We start from the raw sequence: 17,465 nt of genomic DNA, 5'->3' as shown, positions 1-17,465 counted from the left end.
TAAAACTAATTAAACTAGTAAAATTTTTGGCGTTAACAAGAATTTATATTTCTAATTACCACTAACTACCAATGTACTTTTGTACTTTTTTCCTTCACTTCGTCTTCTACAATTTATACATTTTGTTATATCAATATCTCTATCTTCTATTTTCATCCTTTTATCAACATCATCATGTTCTTTAATATATTTCATTTAACATCAAGGTAAATATATGTCTCTATCTTCATCTCATATATATTATATATATATATATATAAAAGTAGAAAATATTCTTATTTTCATGTATGTCTCCATATTGTACCACATTTTTAGGGAATCTTCATCATTTGATCAACAAAGATCAAGATCTTGAATACATTTTATAAATTGAACGTATTATTCTTATCTTATCTTGTCTTTGATTATATGTATCACATATTATTCTTATATATGATTTTATATACAATATCATTTATATATTTGGATAAATATATATTCTTCTTATATTATTCTTTTATATATATATATATATTTTGCAAATTACAAAATAAGGTTTAATCGGGTTTTGATGTACAATAAGAAACTTGAATGCATGAAAATATTTTTAAAATGTTTAGAAGAGTTTATTTCATTTGCCACAACTCAACTTGCTTATATGGTTGGTGAAAAGTTGTTAGAATTTTTCTCAACTCTTTTAAACCGACCAATAATTACGAGTTTTGAATATTTATTTTAAATAATCAAAAAGGGAGAAATTGTTAGAATATAATTGTTAGAACTTATGAAAAGTTTAATAAATAGATAAAATTAAGTTCAAACAAATATATATGTTAAACCGCTAAAGTCATATCAAGTATATTAATTGGTTTAAATATAATAAGAAGGTGCTGTAGTGTAGTGTTAAACACTCCTGCCTGTCACACAGGTGACCAATGATAATATCTCATCGACTGCAAATAATATTTAAAGTTTTGCTATTTCAGGGAAGCTAAGCAAAATACCGAAATTTACCTGTAGGCGAGATCGGCTCGGCAGATGATATCGGTTCGGTAGATTGACCAGTAGTCTGACTTCGGTTCGGAAATGGAGATCGGTCAAACCGGCTCAGTCAACCGTCACTTAATTAAGCATGGGGGGTCATAAATGAGCTCCGGTCATTAATGAGTTCCGGTTATTAAATGAGCTATTCCGGTTGATTAAATGAGCTGCTCCTGTTATTAAATGAGCTGCTCCGGTCATAAATGAGTTCCGGTTGATTAAATGTTGTCAAGCTCCGATTATTAAATAAACTGCAGGTAACAAGTTGTCAAGCATGTTTGTCTCAGTCTAGAAGCAACTTCCAGGCAGTAGGTAGCTGTCAGGCATGCTTGTCTAAATCCAGAAGCAACCTCCAGGAAGTAGGTAACTGTCAGGTAGGTTGTCCAAGATCACAAACAATCTTCTGAAACAGGCGGCCGGCTAATGTATGTCTGTCAGGTGTTCAAAATAGCAAGCGTGCACGCCACTTGATCCTGACCGGAACGACTTCAGATGACCAATCCCCTAGAGAGAGAAAAATATGACCGTTGTCATATTTCTCATATAAATAGAAGCTCAAATGTGCTGAAATACATAGCGAATAAGAAGTGTAAAAAAGATCACAACGAGACGAACTTTACGTACGACCCTGAATATCGATTCAATTCATTGAAATTGTTTGAAGTATAATTACGAGAACTTTATGTAATTTACCTTGTGTAAAAGTATTACATCATTTGTGAGTGGTGTAACTGACGAGCAGTAAATAAGACTCGGTCGAAGTGTGTTTGTTGAATATTCCAGTTAGTGAATATCCTTCTCATTGTTTGAGAAGAACGTGTGACGTAGGAGATTCAACTCCGAACATCCATAAAAACCTGTCTTGTATTCTTTATTTTATTTCCCGGCTTATTTACTCTAACCAACCGAACCGAAATATCTATTATCACAACCGAAATAACTTATACTCCCCTTAACCGAACCGACTTTCCCCTCATTCAAACCGACTTCTCCTAATACCTTCCAAACTGAATTGTGTGAGTTGCTTCAGATTGAAACAGACATTTTTGCCCTTGAACTCGGTTCAAGAGTCTGTGACAATCTGTGTAGTGTTAAGACCGGTTCTAATCTCTAACCGGATTAATACTAGTGTATTGTGTGTGTTGTTGTAAGTGGTCTTTTTTAGCCGGACCCCGGTCCCCTATCAGCGATCCCGATCCTAACAAGTAATATCAAAGCAGCAATCTTAACACTCAAGCAACCGAAAGAGATGAGAATTATGACCCACATCAATAGGCCACCCATGCTAAACAGTGAAGCGTTTAGCGGCTGAAAGGTTCAGATGTATTTACTTCTGATCACTTTGGATGATGAAATGAGCACAATCCTAAAGGAAGAACCGATAAAGATTGAGAAGGAGAAAGGAGTATGGACGACTGAAGATAGGAGAAGAAACAACCTAGACAACCATTGCATGAGACATATTTTCAAATCTCTGGACAACAACACTTTCGGCAAAGTCAAAGAATGCAAAACATGAAAAGAAGTATGAGAAAAGTTGATCCAACTGTATGAAGGTAGTGACCAAATAAAGGAGAACCAGAAAGAGCAGAAGGCTCTAATGGCTGCTGAAAGCAAGGGAAAATGGGCCGATAGCAATTCGGACGACTTATCATCCAGCGACGGTGATGATAAAGTTAATACTTGCTTCACAGCTAAGAAAGAATATGAGGTATTTGATCTCTCATATGAGGAAGAAATTACAAGCTACAATGATTTAACTTCAAAGGATGAGATGATCTATGTAAAGCCAACTTCAAGCTGGATGAAACCTGAGAGAAGGACATTCAGTTTGTATGGCAAAGAAAAACTTAACTGAAAGTCAAGAGATGTTTACCGAAAATCATCCTTTAAAGTTAAATCATCAGTAGGTAGATATACTATACATACACACAACGGAAAATCCATCAAAATAATCAAAGTATTGATTCCCAAGGGATTAATAAGCCACAGACCCAAAGAAAAATGGGGACCAGATTTTCTATTGTCTATGAATGCAGATAAATCAAGATAAAAGTTTGGAAGAGACAACATTACATCCGGACAGCCGGCTGCTGACGAACACATCACATGAAGGGAACAAGCATGAAGTGACTAACATCCTCACAAAGCCACTTCTCGAGTCTAAGTTTTCTTCCCTTAGAAAGTTTTCTTCACATGCAGATATTGTTGATGATGACGTTGATGATATTAATAATGATGTTGATGACGAATCAAATAACGAAGATGATGTTAACAAGAATATCATAGAAGAATATAATACAGTTGATGATATTGATAATGATGTTGATGACCAGTATATGAAAGATATTCTCAATGATTTGTATCCCAACATTCAAAACTCTAGTTCTGAAGATCCGGTTGACGACGATAAAACATTATACAAATTGTTGGATGATTCAAAACAGCCTTTTTATGAAGGTTCTTGAATTTCAAAGGCTTCCACATTATTAAAGTTGCTTCATTTTAAGAATCTTGGTCAATGGACAAATACATCATTCGACCTATTGCTAAATTTGCTCCAAGATTAAATTTTACCAATAAATTCTTATTTACCTAATTCTTATTATGAGTGTAAAAATTTATTATAGATATCGGTCTTACATATGAAAAGATTAGCGTCTATAATAATAATTGAATGCTTTATCGTAAGCAGGATAATTCTGTACAACGTTGTAAAGTGTGTGGCACCTTGAGATGGAAGATTGATAAGTCAAGTGGTGCATTTCGGAAAAAATAGAATGGAAAACACATTCCAGCTAAGGTGCTACGTTATTTTCTATTGACACCAATGCTGCAAATATTATACATGTCTTCAAAACGACTCCACTAATGAGATGACACAATGATAGTCAAGTAGACGACGAATTCTTAAGGCATCCCGTAGATTCTATGACTTGGAAGTCGTTTGATGAAAACTACATTGATTTCTCTTTAGAACCCCGAAACGTAAGACTTAGTTTGGCTAGTGATAGGTTTCAGCCATTTATTAATGGAAACCAATCGTACAACATTTGGACGACTGTTATAATACCTTACATTGTACCACCGACGATATGCATGGACTCAAGTAAGTTAATGTTATCCATGTTGATTCCCGATCCTAAGAGTCCCGGTGATGCGATTGGTATTTTTTTACAACCGTTAATTGAGGAATTGCAGGTCTTATGGCATACAAGTGCTCGAACTTTTGATGCATCCACTTTAGAGTATTTTAACATGCATGCTGCATTGTTATGGACTATTAACGACTTTTCTGCATATGCAAATCTATCTAGTTGGAGTATTAAGAGAAAATTTGCGTGTTTGTGTTGTAATAATGGTACCGCTTCAATGAGATTGACAAATTAACAAAAAAAGTGTTATATGTGTCATAGACATTGATAGGATCGGCTTTATCAATAGAGACGGGGGTTTGGCGATTGATGAAGGCTTATGAAAAACGGTTTGAAAGAAATCTTGTTAGGGATTTGATTCACTTTCTATTCTACGCAAACCCTTGTAAACACTTGAAATAGAATCAAGTGCGGAAATGTTTACTTAGGTTTGAAACTTAAGATAAAAAATGAGAAGATGACAGAAATGAACAACACAACAGTTTGTTTATGGATGTTCGGAGCAAACTCTCCTACGTCACCCGTTCTTCCAACCACCGGAAGGATTCACTAAAATATGATTCGAAATAAATACAGTTTGCACACACTTAGCTCACTGTTGAATAGAACACACTCTGTTCAACTTACAATATGAGGAATATCACTCAACTAAAGGATGCTTTGATTCTAACTCTTTATTGATTAACACATAGTGAAGCAAGAAAACAACTAATAGTTTGAGTAGTCTGAATATCAAAATGATCTGTTGAATTCTCTCTCTGTAATTCTAGCAGTTCGTCCGTTGTCCTTAAGAATCTTTAAATATGAACAGGTACTAACGGTCGAATCTTCATAATGATAAATGGCACTCTTCCATTGGAATGCCTCCATTGTACACAGTAGACTCTGAATACAAGGATCGTGGCCTTACACAATAGGTAGTGCGCCGAATATTCTTCAGAGATTTACCTGCAAAACAAGTAGTGGGAAGAATATTCGCTTACGTGTCATTTGTTGATTAGTTGCATTGGGCTGTCGTACTGATCTTCACTAGAAAGTGGAGTAGGAGTAGCGTACAGCTGTAGCACGTGGGTAGGCGGGTGCTAGCTTTAAGCAACTACTTAAGCAAAGCATTATACGTATTTCAATTAGACGACCCCGTCTAATGAAATCCAACGTCCCCATCTAATAACATACTCCATTAGACCACCTGGTCTAACGGGATTAGACTTACGTCTAATTACAATCACTTCAGACTAATCTGAAGGAGTTAGACTACATGTCTAACTTTCACCAGTTAGACTGCACGTCTAACTCCGCTGAGTTAGACTGCACGTCTAATTCCGTTCTACTTCAGACTTGTCTGAAGGAGTTAGACTCCACGTCTAACTTTCACAATCCATTAGACTTGCACGTTTAACTTCGCTGAGTTAGATTGCACGTCTAAATCAGATCCATTAGACTGCACGTCTAACTCCACGAGTTAGACTACACGTCTAATTACGGATTCTATTAGACTGCACGTCTAACACCGCTTAGTTAGACTACACGTCTAACTTTGCTAGTTAGACAACATGTCTAACATCATGCATCTATTATCAAATTGGTCCAATGAATCCTCATTAGAACCAAGTCTTATAAAATCTGACTTCGATACACCTGCATCAAAGACAATTAGACACAAATATAATCCATTCATCATTTCATCATCAAAATTCCAATAGTCAAAATATTTCAACACTTAGTCAAAATAATTTGACCCAACAAACGTTTCCTCCCTTAACCACAGATTCCAGAAAGAACGTGAAGCCTTTGACGGTAATACAAATATCGAATGGCCCCTCCACTATTCTTAGGTACGAAAGCCTATATGTAAGCTCAGAGTTTAAAAGATGTTGTTTTAAGTTAAAAAATGAAAGTCCATCATGATGTGCGAGGAGATAATTGAAACAACTTATTTATATTCTTTACTTTACCATATTGGAAAAGTCTATTGTTGAGACATAATCTAGATGTCATGCATATTGAGAAAAACATTTGCGATAGCATTGTCGGAACAATGATGGATATGAAAGAGAAGATGAAAGATGGACTAAAGGCTCGAAAATATTTACAATTGATGGGCATAAAATACTCGTTACATCCCGTTGAGGTCGATAGAGTTCTCCAATGTCCCACTGCCCCATACGCACATTTTCATAGTCAAAAGAAAAAATTATGTGAATACTGGAAGGATTTTGTTCTAACATTGCGGGCTGTGTTGACTTGAATGAAAAGAAGATTCGGGGTTTAAAGAGTCACGGTTGTCATATCATATTAGAATATATTCTCCCTCTAGCGACACATGGCTTACTTCCGGAAGATGTCTACGATGCAGTTGTGAATCTATCTAAATTTTTCCGGTTATTATGTTGTAAGTCGTTGAATAAACGTGACTTGGCCCAAATTCAACTTGATATGTTATAATGCTATGCAAGCTTGAAAAAAATATTCCCGCCATCTTTTTTCGACATAATGATTCATTTGCCCGTACATCTAGCATTCGAGACTTTTCTTGGAGGACCCATATACTATTGATGGATGTATCCTATTGAGAAGTATATAGGTACATTGAAGAATTATCTTAGAAATAAAAATTTTCCCGAAGGTTCAATTAGTGAGAGTTATCTGGTGAATGAAAGTATTAGCTTATGTGCGAGATATTTGAAAGATCAAGATCCTCCACGTACTTCATTGCGAGATTCAACTCTTTATGTATTTATATGTTTGAAATAGTTATCAAAGGGAATTAGTTACACATATGAACCGGATGATCGAGAGATGGATCATTCATACATATTAAAGAACTGTTCTGAGGCAGAATCTATTTATAAGTAAATTCTCAAACTTTACTTGTACATTTATCTTTCAATTTACATGCATAGACTCAAACTTTTCATTCAAATTGATAGGCATTGAGTTCAACCGAGAATATGATAATCATTTCATACCAATTGATGAGCGTGATAGACGTTATGTAGCCTATTTCAAGACAAGAGTGAGTTAGAATTGTTATATAATTTTATTATATTACATTATAATTAGACTAATCTTACTCATTATCTCTTACTAGGTTTCTCAACTTTGGGAAAATATTTTTGAGAATCTAGGAATATTAGGAAGTGGTCCTACTTGTTATGCGAAGAGATTCGTGTCGTGTCAAATTAATGGATACACATTCAACATTGAGAGACACGATGAAAGTTTAACAACTCAAAATAGTGGTGTAGATGTATTGGGTAACAATGATACTAAAACATTTTCTTACTGCGAAGTGTTGTCGGACATTATAGAAGTCGAATACTTTAGTGGAAGACGGGTGATTTTTTTTAAATGTAAATGGTTTGATGTCCATTTGGGAGGTCGGGGAATAAAAATAGACAAACACGATTTTATAAGTGTTAATGTGAACCGTATTTTGAAAAATCAGAATCATGAACCGTTTATCTTAGCAAGTCAAGAAAAACAAGTGTTTTACGTTCCAAATATGGCATCAAGGCCTAGTTGGAAAATTGTGACGACAATAAACGAAAGTTATTCGAACATCTAATTAAGGTTTCATTGTATTTTATTTGAATTTATTTAGTTAAAATTATATAACATCTTTTTAAAAAAAATAGATGACACCTAATCAGAAGCATAAATGAGGCATGCTTGGGAAGCTCGACGATCTCCATGGGAGAACCGATCTCCTCGAGGCGAGTGATTCTAATGAGCCAGATGACACACCCGACCATGTAGATCCGACGTAACCAGAGGTTAAGATGATGACGACATCATCCTCTCAGCCTACATGTATAAGTTTATAATCTTTGAATACATAAAAAATCAATTACTAATATTGTCTGATACTTTTGTAGGATCTACATAAAAGAGAAAGGGTCGGGGAAAAAAATAAGAACACTGCCCTATATTCGGAGAGTGTGTTGCGACAACAACACGACAAGGTCCAGACATATTGGGATCGTGGTTCCAGACCTGACTGTGATATCATATCGTCTGATGCATTGGTCAGACTTGAGCTCCACCAACATAAAGCATCTTTGGAAGTCGGTAACAGTAAGTGTTAATATCTTATTGTATTGACTTTCATTCTCTAATACATAATAATAATTAATCTCGTGTCTTTGTAGAATCATTTTGAGGCAGTGCTTGAACCTATTGAGTATTATCGGAAAAAGATAATGGAACATATTAAGGTGGTTTGGGATAGATACTGATGTGATATCAACCGGAATCATGTTAAATCTCATGATGGAGATATAACAACTATCAGAGCACACAACCCGAATGAATATACAAAATATGATTGGAATTACATTTTGGATCATCACTTTCTCAAAGACGATTTTCGGAGGAATCTTTAAATTTTAAATTTTATACATCCTTGTTTATAATGTAACTAAGTATTAATTAGTGTTTTCTAAAATAGATAAAAAGTGAGCGGAATTCACAAAATAGGAAGAATCTTCGAATGACACATCATGCGGGGAGTGTTTCATTCTCTTAGGTAAAAGCAAAAATGGTAAGTATATTTATTCACGAGTCATTATAATATGGTAATTATTCTTTGATAATTAACAATACTAACATTTAATCTTCATAGGAGAGGACTACGGGTATAGCACCAACACACATTGAGCTTTTCTACGAGACAGCCAGTAAAAAAGGAACATGTGACGACTCTACTCGTATGGTGGATCCCCATATACAAGAGAAAATTGTAAGTGTATACTTCATATTTAACTTATTTATTGATTTTTAATTAACTAATTAACTTTTTTTTTTCTTTTTGTAGGATGCGATGCGTCAGATGCTCAAAAGAAATCCCGATATGTCCGATTATGAGCTAACCGAGAACGTTTTTGGACGACAAGGGCATGAGAGAGTCATTGGAATGGGAACCAGTGTGAGACCCACCCAGTTCAGAGGAGATTTGCGTGATGGAAGCCAATCTCAGTGGAGGGAGAAATATGTTGCGAAGTCGCATACTGAATTACAAGAGGAGTTTTTGAAAAGAGAACAACTGGAGGCTGTAGTTCTTGAGTCACAAAGAAAAGTACTTAAGACTAAAAGAGAAGCGCAAGAGGTAAAAAGACAAACTCTTGAGTCACAAAGGAAAATAGAAATTCAAATGGAAAGACAAGCTCTTGAGCCACAAAGACAAATAGAAAGACCAAGGGAAAAATTTCAGAACCAGTTGGCGGCGTTTATGGCGTGATATCCTCCACTTCCACCTCCAGATCAATCTGGTATATGATGCTTTTATATCTTTAAATACTTTGATCGGAATATGGGATAATTGAGATTTTGGTTTATTAGATAGTATAATTTTAAATGAATTGAGATTTAGGTTTATTGGATGATTGTGTTTTTGGATTATTGGTATTTTGGTATATGAAATTCGGTATTTCTAATTTGTGTATGATTTATGTATGAAATTGTTTGGTTTAAATTAGTAATATTCGGTTTATAAACGTTTTATTTTTTAAAAAATTATTATAGCCGAGAGCAATATGCTTATGCGCTCGGAAAATATTTACAATTAGCTCCGAGAGCATTGTAAATGCTCTCGTTAATATTAGAAAATTATCTCCGAGAGCGTTAGCGCTGCTCTCGGTAACAGTTTAAAGTCATTTCCGAGAGCTTTATGATAAAAAAATTAAGTAAGGTTAATTTTTGGAGTCGGCCAGGGGAACTAAACAATTATTAACTTCTATGTGCAGGAACTAATCGAATTACACAAACCGGCTGAAGCCTCCCAAACCGACTGTTGAACACTTCAAAGAAATCCAGTTCCAAGTGATCAAGTCAAGATCAGAGGAACCGGTTTTAACTCTTCCAAGAGACCGGCTAGCAAAGACAAGTTTTACATTCCAGCCGGACTATACTATGTAAGAAACAAACCGGAAACTACAATCTGCAGAAGTGACGTAATATGACGAAATAGACGTGTCTCGAAGGGATAAAAGAAGATAAGATCCGATCAAAAGCATGCGAGGAAAGTAATGATGATTTACTGATCCGACGTTGACAACCGGAAGGTGCATGCCTGACACGTGTCCGAATCTGCAAACCGGTTACGTCATCCTACACTCAGAGGTGTCTGCATGCTTACCAAGTGTTGAGGAAGGTGAAACGTGCAAGTAACCTTCCTGCACCGGCGTGATGCTGGATCAACCAATCCCACGGTGAGAGAAAAATGTGACCGTTGGGATCGTCCTCACTATAAAAGGAATATGAAGCGACCCCATTAAAGACACGAACATAACAAGCGAATATACAACAAGCGACATAAGTTACGAAAATCTTAGAGAGATAAAGAAATCTTACGAACGATCCAAAACTGGTGTGTCATAAACCGAAAGATTTTTGTGTGTGTTTGTGTTGTATTGTATTTGTGTATTACATCAAGAATGAGTTGGTGTAACCGGCGATTAGCGAGTTGGGCTCGACCGACATTGTAATTACTGTAACTTTGAAAGTTAGTGGAGATCCTTCTCATAACCTGAGAAGAAGGGGTGACATAGGAGGGTTTGCTCCGAACATCCATAAAAATCTTGTCTCGTGTTATTTCCCTCATTTACTGCTTACTCACTTAACCTAACCAAAATCAATCTTACTCCTTATATCAAAAACCGGTCCACTCATATCTCTAAAACCTACTCCTTCTAAACATCATCTAAGTCGCATACGTTGCTTCAGACTGAAACAGACATTTCCGCCCTTGAACCCGGTTCAAGAGTCTGTGACAGTTTGCGAAGTGCTGAGAACGGTTATAGTCTCTAACCGGACTATCACCAAAGTGTTGTAAGAGGCCACCCTTCCTAAAATCGGAAACACCCCGGTCCTCCAAGGGCGTCCCCGATCCTAACACTTTATATGCTCTCGGTTATAACTTATCTCTGAGAACTTTTTATGCCCTCGCAAATGTCTTTTTGTTTCACCGACAACTTTATCACCGAAACGCTACAAGAGCGTTTATCACTCTCGGTGAATTCTTTCACCGAAGGCATACAACCTTTCTCCGAGAGTTTCAACCCTCCGTAAAAAACAATTTTTTACTAGTGCATTTCAAGAATTTATGATACAGTTATGTAATCGAAACATATTACAAGTGAGAAAATGAGATACCCTGACTTGTCTGAAATCCCCAAGTTTGAACGACTTTTTTAAAAAATTTATGTACAATTAATTTTTGTTTTAAATATTTTATTGGTATATTAATTTAAATAAAATAATATTCTGAAACATATTTTAATTAGATATATATTAACAAATATAACGTTTAACTACCCTTTAGTTAATAACGTTTGTTCATTTGCCTATACTTTAACTTTAGGCGTATCCAAACCTACCCACCCATAGTGATCTAAGCTTTGCCATATTGAATTAAGTTTATCCTTTTCAATCATGATATAATAACTTCTATATTTTTATTTTTATTAATATATTTTTTAAAATTCTGTTCAAATTTATTTGATTGTTTATTATTATTATTATTATTTAATTTTTTATTTTTTAAATTATTTTATAATTTATATAATTATATATTAATAAATAATTAATATATACATATTGATTATATTTATATTAATTATTTTATAATCTATATAATAATATAATAATAAATAATTATATATATACATAATAATAATTATATTTATATTAACTATTTTATAATTTATATATATAACCACCTATTAATTTACAAATGTTCAAAACCTTACTATATATATATATATATATATATATATATATATATATATATATATATATATATATATATATATAATTTTAAATTAAAACCAACCATCATAAGTGGTCTAGTGATCAAAGTGTTCACATTTAATATATGAGACTATTAGTTCGAATATCTCCTAATGCGAATTTGAAAATGGGTACCACAATAGTGGTGGTATATATGAGATTGAAATATCTTAGTATAAAAATAAAATGACAATCGTCATTATGGTAATATATATATGGGGATGAAGAAATTTAATGAGAAGATATGGTAATATCAAACTAAAATGAGTATGATAATGGGGTGGTATGCATGAGATTAAAGATATGTTGGTATAAGACTAAAGTGACAATGGTCATTGGTGATGGTATATATATGAGGATGAATAAATTAAAGGAGGAGATATGGTGATATAAGACTAAAATGATATAATAATGGTTGTATATGAGAAATTGATAAAAATGTGTTGTTCCTTAGAAAAATCATTAAACAAAAAAGAATTTTAATTCAATTATCTTTACCCACTGAATTGTATGATTATAATTATCCGTCTGTTAGACTGCACGTCTAACTACGTATCTGTTAGACTGCACGTCTAACTACGTATCTGTTAGACTACATGTCTAACTACGTATCTGTTAGACTACACGTCTAACTACGTATCTATTAGACTACACGTCTAACTACGTATCTATTAGATTGCACGTCTAACTATGTATATATTAGACTACACGTCCAACTACGTATTTGTTAGACTGCACGTCTAACTATGTATCTGTTAGATTGTACGTCTAACTACATATGTTAGACTTCACGTCTAACTACGTATCTGTTAAACTGCACGCTTAACTACGTATATGCTAGACTACATGTCTATCTACGTATATGCTAGACTGCATGTCTAACTACGTATCTGTTAAACTACACGTCTAACTACGTTTGTTAGACTGTATGTCTAACTACGTATCTGTTAGACTGCACGTCTAACTACGTATCTGTTAGACTGCACGTCTAACTACGTATCTGTTAGACTGCACGTCTAACTACGTATCTGTTAGACTGCACGTCTAACTACGTATCTGTTAGACTGCACGTCTAACTACGTATCTGTTAGACTGCACGTCTAACTACGTATCTGTTAGACTGCACGTCTAACTACGTATCTGTTAGACTGCACGTCTAACTACGTATCTCTAATAACCAATACGTCTAATGAACCAGATTCAAGCTAAGTCAAACTTAGCATGTTTTGATGCACCTGTACAAAAACAATTAGACAACTTTAGTTTCCTTCTTATTTAAGTTTTACACAAGTTCATCATCAAAATTCCGTTAGCCAAAATGATTTGATCCTTAGTCAAAATAATTTGACCCAACAATTTACCCCTTTTTGATGATGATGTAAAAACTTAGCACAATTAATTAGATAAACACCCATCAAATTAAAGTAAGAATGATACATGTTCGCAAACTACAGAAATAGGTTCCAAAAACCAATACTCCAAAAACCAAGTTCACAAATCAATATTCCAAAAGACAAGTTTAAAAAAAAACCAAGTTCATAAACCAACAGAAGATTGTTTAGAAGAGGAGAGATTTATGATCTTCCCTTTTTACTATTGGGTAGTTGAATCCTTCACCACTCTAAAGGTTTCGAAATAGAGGGAGAGAACGGCCACCACGACCACCGCTTCCACCGCTTCCACCACCACGATCACCGCTGCGACCACCACCTCTTTTGGTTGGCCTACAACTTCCTTCATCAGTTGGTTTTCTCTTCGATCTGGTGCCGGTTGAAACACCATCTCTACTACTACCACCGCCTTTAGAGTTTCCACCGCCTCTAGAACTTCCTTCCCCTTTTTAACATTATCATCTTCATAGGAAATTAGATTCTTTTCTTTATTAGCAGCAACTTCAATATCTTCAACTGCCTGAATTTGTCTTACGAAGGAATCAACTTGTTCCATTCGCTCAGCATCAACTCTACTCATATGACCTTGCATCTCAACCATTTGACTTTGAAGTAAACTTACTCCAGCCATTACTTCTTGATGAAGTTCTATGGTGATCTCCCTTTCGCAATCATTCAAATCGGTCTGCCATTTGAAAAGATTCTTCTCGAATTTGGTGTAGGTTTTGTTGAGGATGTTGATCTCATACGTGTTCCTCTTAATGGTTTGCTCCAATTCTTTATGAGTTTCAACGAGGGAGGAAAATTCCTTCTTATTTAATTTCTGATTCTTTACAATTTTCACCATTTTGGATTGCATGTCCACAACAGTCCTCTGAAGGGTGCTCATAATTTCTGTCATAGACTTCAGAAGCTTTGCACCACCAGTGGATGTTCCTTCATTTGATGAAACTTCTTGAGAATCGGCGGGAGCGGTACGAATGAGACTGATATGAGTGTGAACCTGCAGGGACTGCTCCAGTTCATCCTTCTTAGAAGTATTTTTAGACTTTTCTTCATCACCCAAAATATCTTCACACACCTTGTGAATCTGATCAGACATACCGTTGGAGTGAAGAGGAAGATCAACAACATCATCATGAATGTTTGCACCTGTAATAATTGGAGTTAGTCGAGGAGAATCTTCAGACTTTTCGGAAGACGTATCATTGTTGTCTTGTTCCCCCTTAGAGGAAGAACTCTTGTCAGATTGCTTTTCTTTTGAGGGTTCCCCCTCAGAATGTGCTTCTTCAAGAATAGGGGATTTTAACGCTTCCTCTTCATGGGTTGCACTCGGTTGAACTGGTTCGATATTGATCTCTTCTTCTTCAATGATCGGATCGGGTTGAACTGGAATCTTTGTCTGTTTAATTCTAGGTTGAGTCATAAGGCGTTTTTCTTCAACAGAAAGGCTTCCCAGTTCAATGAGATGAGCAACGACTTACTCATCTTCAGGAAGAATTAAATCAACATCATCAGAAAGTTGCATCGGATCATCTTCATCTGAAGAGTTTCCGAAAGGAATTACCCCTGAGTAGTCTGCTTCATGAACGTACCTGAGAACGATAGAGATATAATTCTGCATGATTTCATCAAGTCTCTTCAAAGCCTTCTTCTCTGCATCAGCATTCTTTTCCAAATAATTGAAGTTGGATTTTCTCGCTTGTAGGATCGGAAAAAGAGCCCAACCCTCAGATTGGCTTCAACCAACTCCTTTCTCTTTAGAGCTTCATAGACTTCCGAAGTTTTAGCCCATTTAAGGACTATCTTTTCAATGTTGACCAGCTTCAACCATTGCCCGCTTATACATTTTCCTTTGATGACCTGATCATACCTATGGGACATTCTGTTCATAACCCATGTATCGAAGATCTTGATCTTCGTAGCATCTTTAACGTCGGCCTAATTCGTCATTAAGTTAACGATACACATTGCCTATGAGATCTCCTCATTCGAATTGGTTGCAATTGCCTTGCCTTTTCCAATAACCTCAACAGGTTTTGGAGTAGGCTTTGGTTCCTCGATGGTTATTCCGGTAGCTTTTTTGGTGGCTCTCATTACCTCATGAGGAGTAAGAGGCTTTGCAAAGAGCCTAAGCGAAGCTTTAGACTGAACTATCTTTCCTATCACTAAGGACACTTCTTGGACTTGTTTGGGTACATGAGGCTCTTCATTTGGCACAGAAAGAGCCTGATCGCATACGACACCAACAACAGGGGTAAGAACAACACCCTACTTTGTTTCGATAAACACTGTAGCTTCAACAACTACTGGATCGGGTTGACGGACAGGAGATGGAACCCTGTCAAGATTTTCAAGAATTGGACCAACTAGCTCAATAGTTGGCCCGACAATATGTTCCACCAATGGAACAGAAACAAACATAACTTGTTCAAACATAGGAACATTAAACTTAGGCACTTCGGCCTGAGATTGAGTAGGGGTTACCTTGGATGAGGCTTTCACAGATGTAGACGCCCTGGGTGCTTTTGACTTTTCTCCTCTTGAAACGGAGGACTTTGCTGGTTTTCTCAACTGGCTTGCAGGAGGAGACAGGGGAGACAGGGGATGCATTGGATTAGCAACAAGTTTAAACGAACCTTTCTTTACTCTGAAATCAACAATTCCAGAGTCCTTCTTCGAAGAACTTTTCTGGCTAGTAGAACTAGCCTCTGATTCATTCACGGTTCTTGTTCTTTTAGCTCCCGTCGAAAGAATAGAAGCCGTAGGTTGTTAAGAACGAGTGACGGATCTTCCACCCGTTTGTTGGGTTGACGCGCCAGAAAGAGACTCCTTGGAGTTCTTCATTCGAACAAGAGTGTTGGCGACTGTGAAGACGTTGAACACTCGGCAAGAGTTAATTGGCTCGGAATCTCCCATGGGGACCTCTAAGTGTTCCAGCAATCGACTAAGTTGAGCAACAAAGCTCACACTCTCCTTATTCTTGGGATCAATCGTCGCACACAGGTTCAAGAACAGCGTTGAAGACCAGTTAACCTGGATACCCTTAGAAATGGCCGTCATATAGTCTAAACGATCCTGACTATAGAGATGAAACGATCCCGCTATCCCTTGAAGAGCTTTAACAACAACATCATTCAACAAGATAAAATGGGGTTTAAGAACCCTCTTACTCCCGTTTAATATGATTTCTGAACCGTTGGCTGAGAAAACAGTCTTCATTTTTGAAGTGATTTCTGATGGGAGATTTATGTTGAACGTATGGCCCTCCGATGAAAGTTCGAAAAACTTCGCATAGGACGCATCGTTGAAAGAAATAGTCATGTTGTTCACCGTTGCTGTGATAAAATCGCCAACCATAGTTTCCGATTTAATGAACTCCTAGACTTCCTTTTCGTAGAATATGAACGGCCCGCCGAGATACTTCCCGAGACCAGAGTATTCCAGAGATCTGAACATGTAGACCACCTCCTGTTGATCGAATGTATACACAGAAGGAAAATCCACCTGTAGAGTACAATGTCCGAGGGTGATTCTCTTGTTGCCCATTTGACAAGAAGATGAACAGACACAAGATGAACAAGAGTTTTTAGAGAGAGGTTTGAAGAAATCTAGGGTTCTTGAGAGATTTGAGAGAAAAACTTTTCGATCTCATGCACGATGTTCTTAAATAGATTTCGAAGAGTCACATGGCTTAACCGTCACTTTTCCAAAGGGTAGGACCCATTAATTAATATTAGACGTCCTTTCCAAAGAGTCATAATTAATTTTAAGGGTATATAAGTCATTCTCTTTTAACTTGAAAGACACGTGTCTTCATGTTATTTGACGATGACTATTTTTATGTTTGAGCGGGAAAATTAGATGACACGGCATGTGGTACAGTTGTCCTTGATCAGTCTAATACACATGTAGTTAGACGATTTTCTTACTTCTCCAATCTATGAGATCTAAATGTCTATTATACGCATGGATCTATTAGACGCATGCGTCTAATCACGTGTCTTATATACGTCTAACGTCTATTAGACGTCGACGTCTAATTACACATGAACAACACATATTAGACGTGTGTTTAGTTAGACGTGAGCTTCCAATTGCTCTTGTCTCA

The 17,465-nt window shown here is 36.0% G+C and overlaps 1 protein-coding gene across 1 annotated transcript; it reads left to right on the top strand.

Annotated features, from left to right (window-relative positions):
- Positions 1 to 2,620: 2,620 nt before the first annotated feature.
- LOC124924536 (coiled-coil domain-containing protein 1-like) lies at positions 2,621 to 3,488 on the top strand. The gene is made up of 3 exons (XM_047464558.1): positions 2,621 to 2,731; positions 3,060 to 3,075; positions 3,223 to 3,488. The coding sequence occupies exons 1-3, from the start codon at positions 2,621 to 2,623 to the stop codon at positions 3,486 to 3,488; spliced, it is 393 nt and encodes a 130-aa protein (XP_047320514.1).
- The last annotated feature ends 13,977 nt before the right edge of the window (positions 3,489 to 17,465 follow it).

This window comes from Impatiens glandulifera, chromosome 2 (genome assembly GCF_907164915.1).
Source record: "Impatiens glandulifera chromosome 2, dImpGla2.1, whole genome shotgun sequence".
Lineage (NCBI taxonomy): Eukaryota > Viridiplantae > Streptophyta > Magnoliopsida > Ericales > Balsaminaceae > Impatiens > Impatiens glandulifera.
Note: the sequence above shows the minus strand (reverse complement) of the source record. Positions and strands in the feature narration are given on the sequence as shown.

Excerpts from the sequence above, each read along its gene's own strand:
- LOC124924536 (XM_047464558.1), top strand. The coding sequence starts at position 2,621 with ATGGCTGCTGAAAGCAAGGGAAAATGGGCCGATAGCAATTCGGACGAC.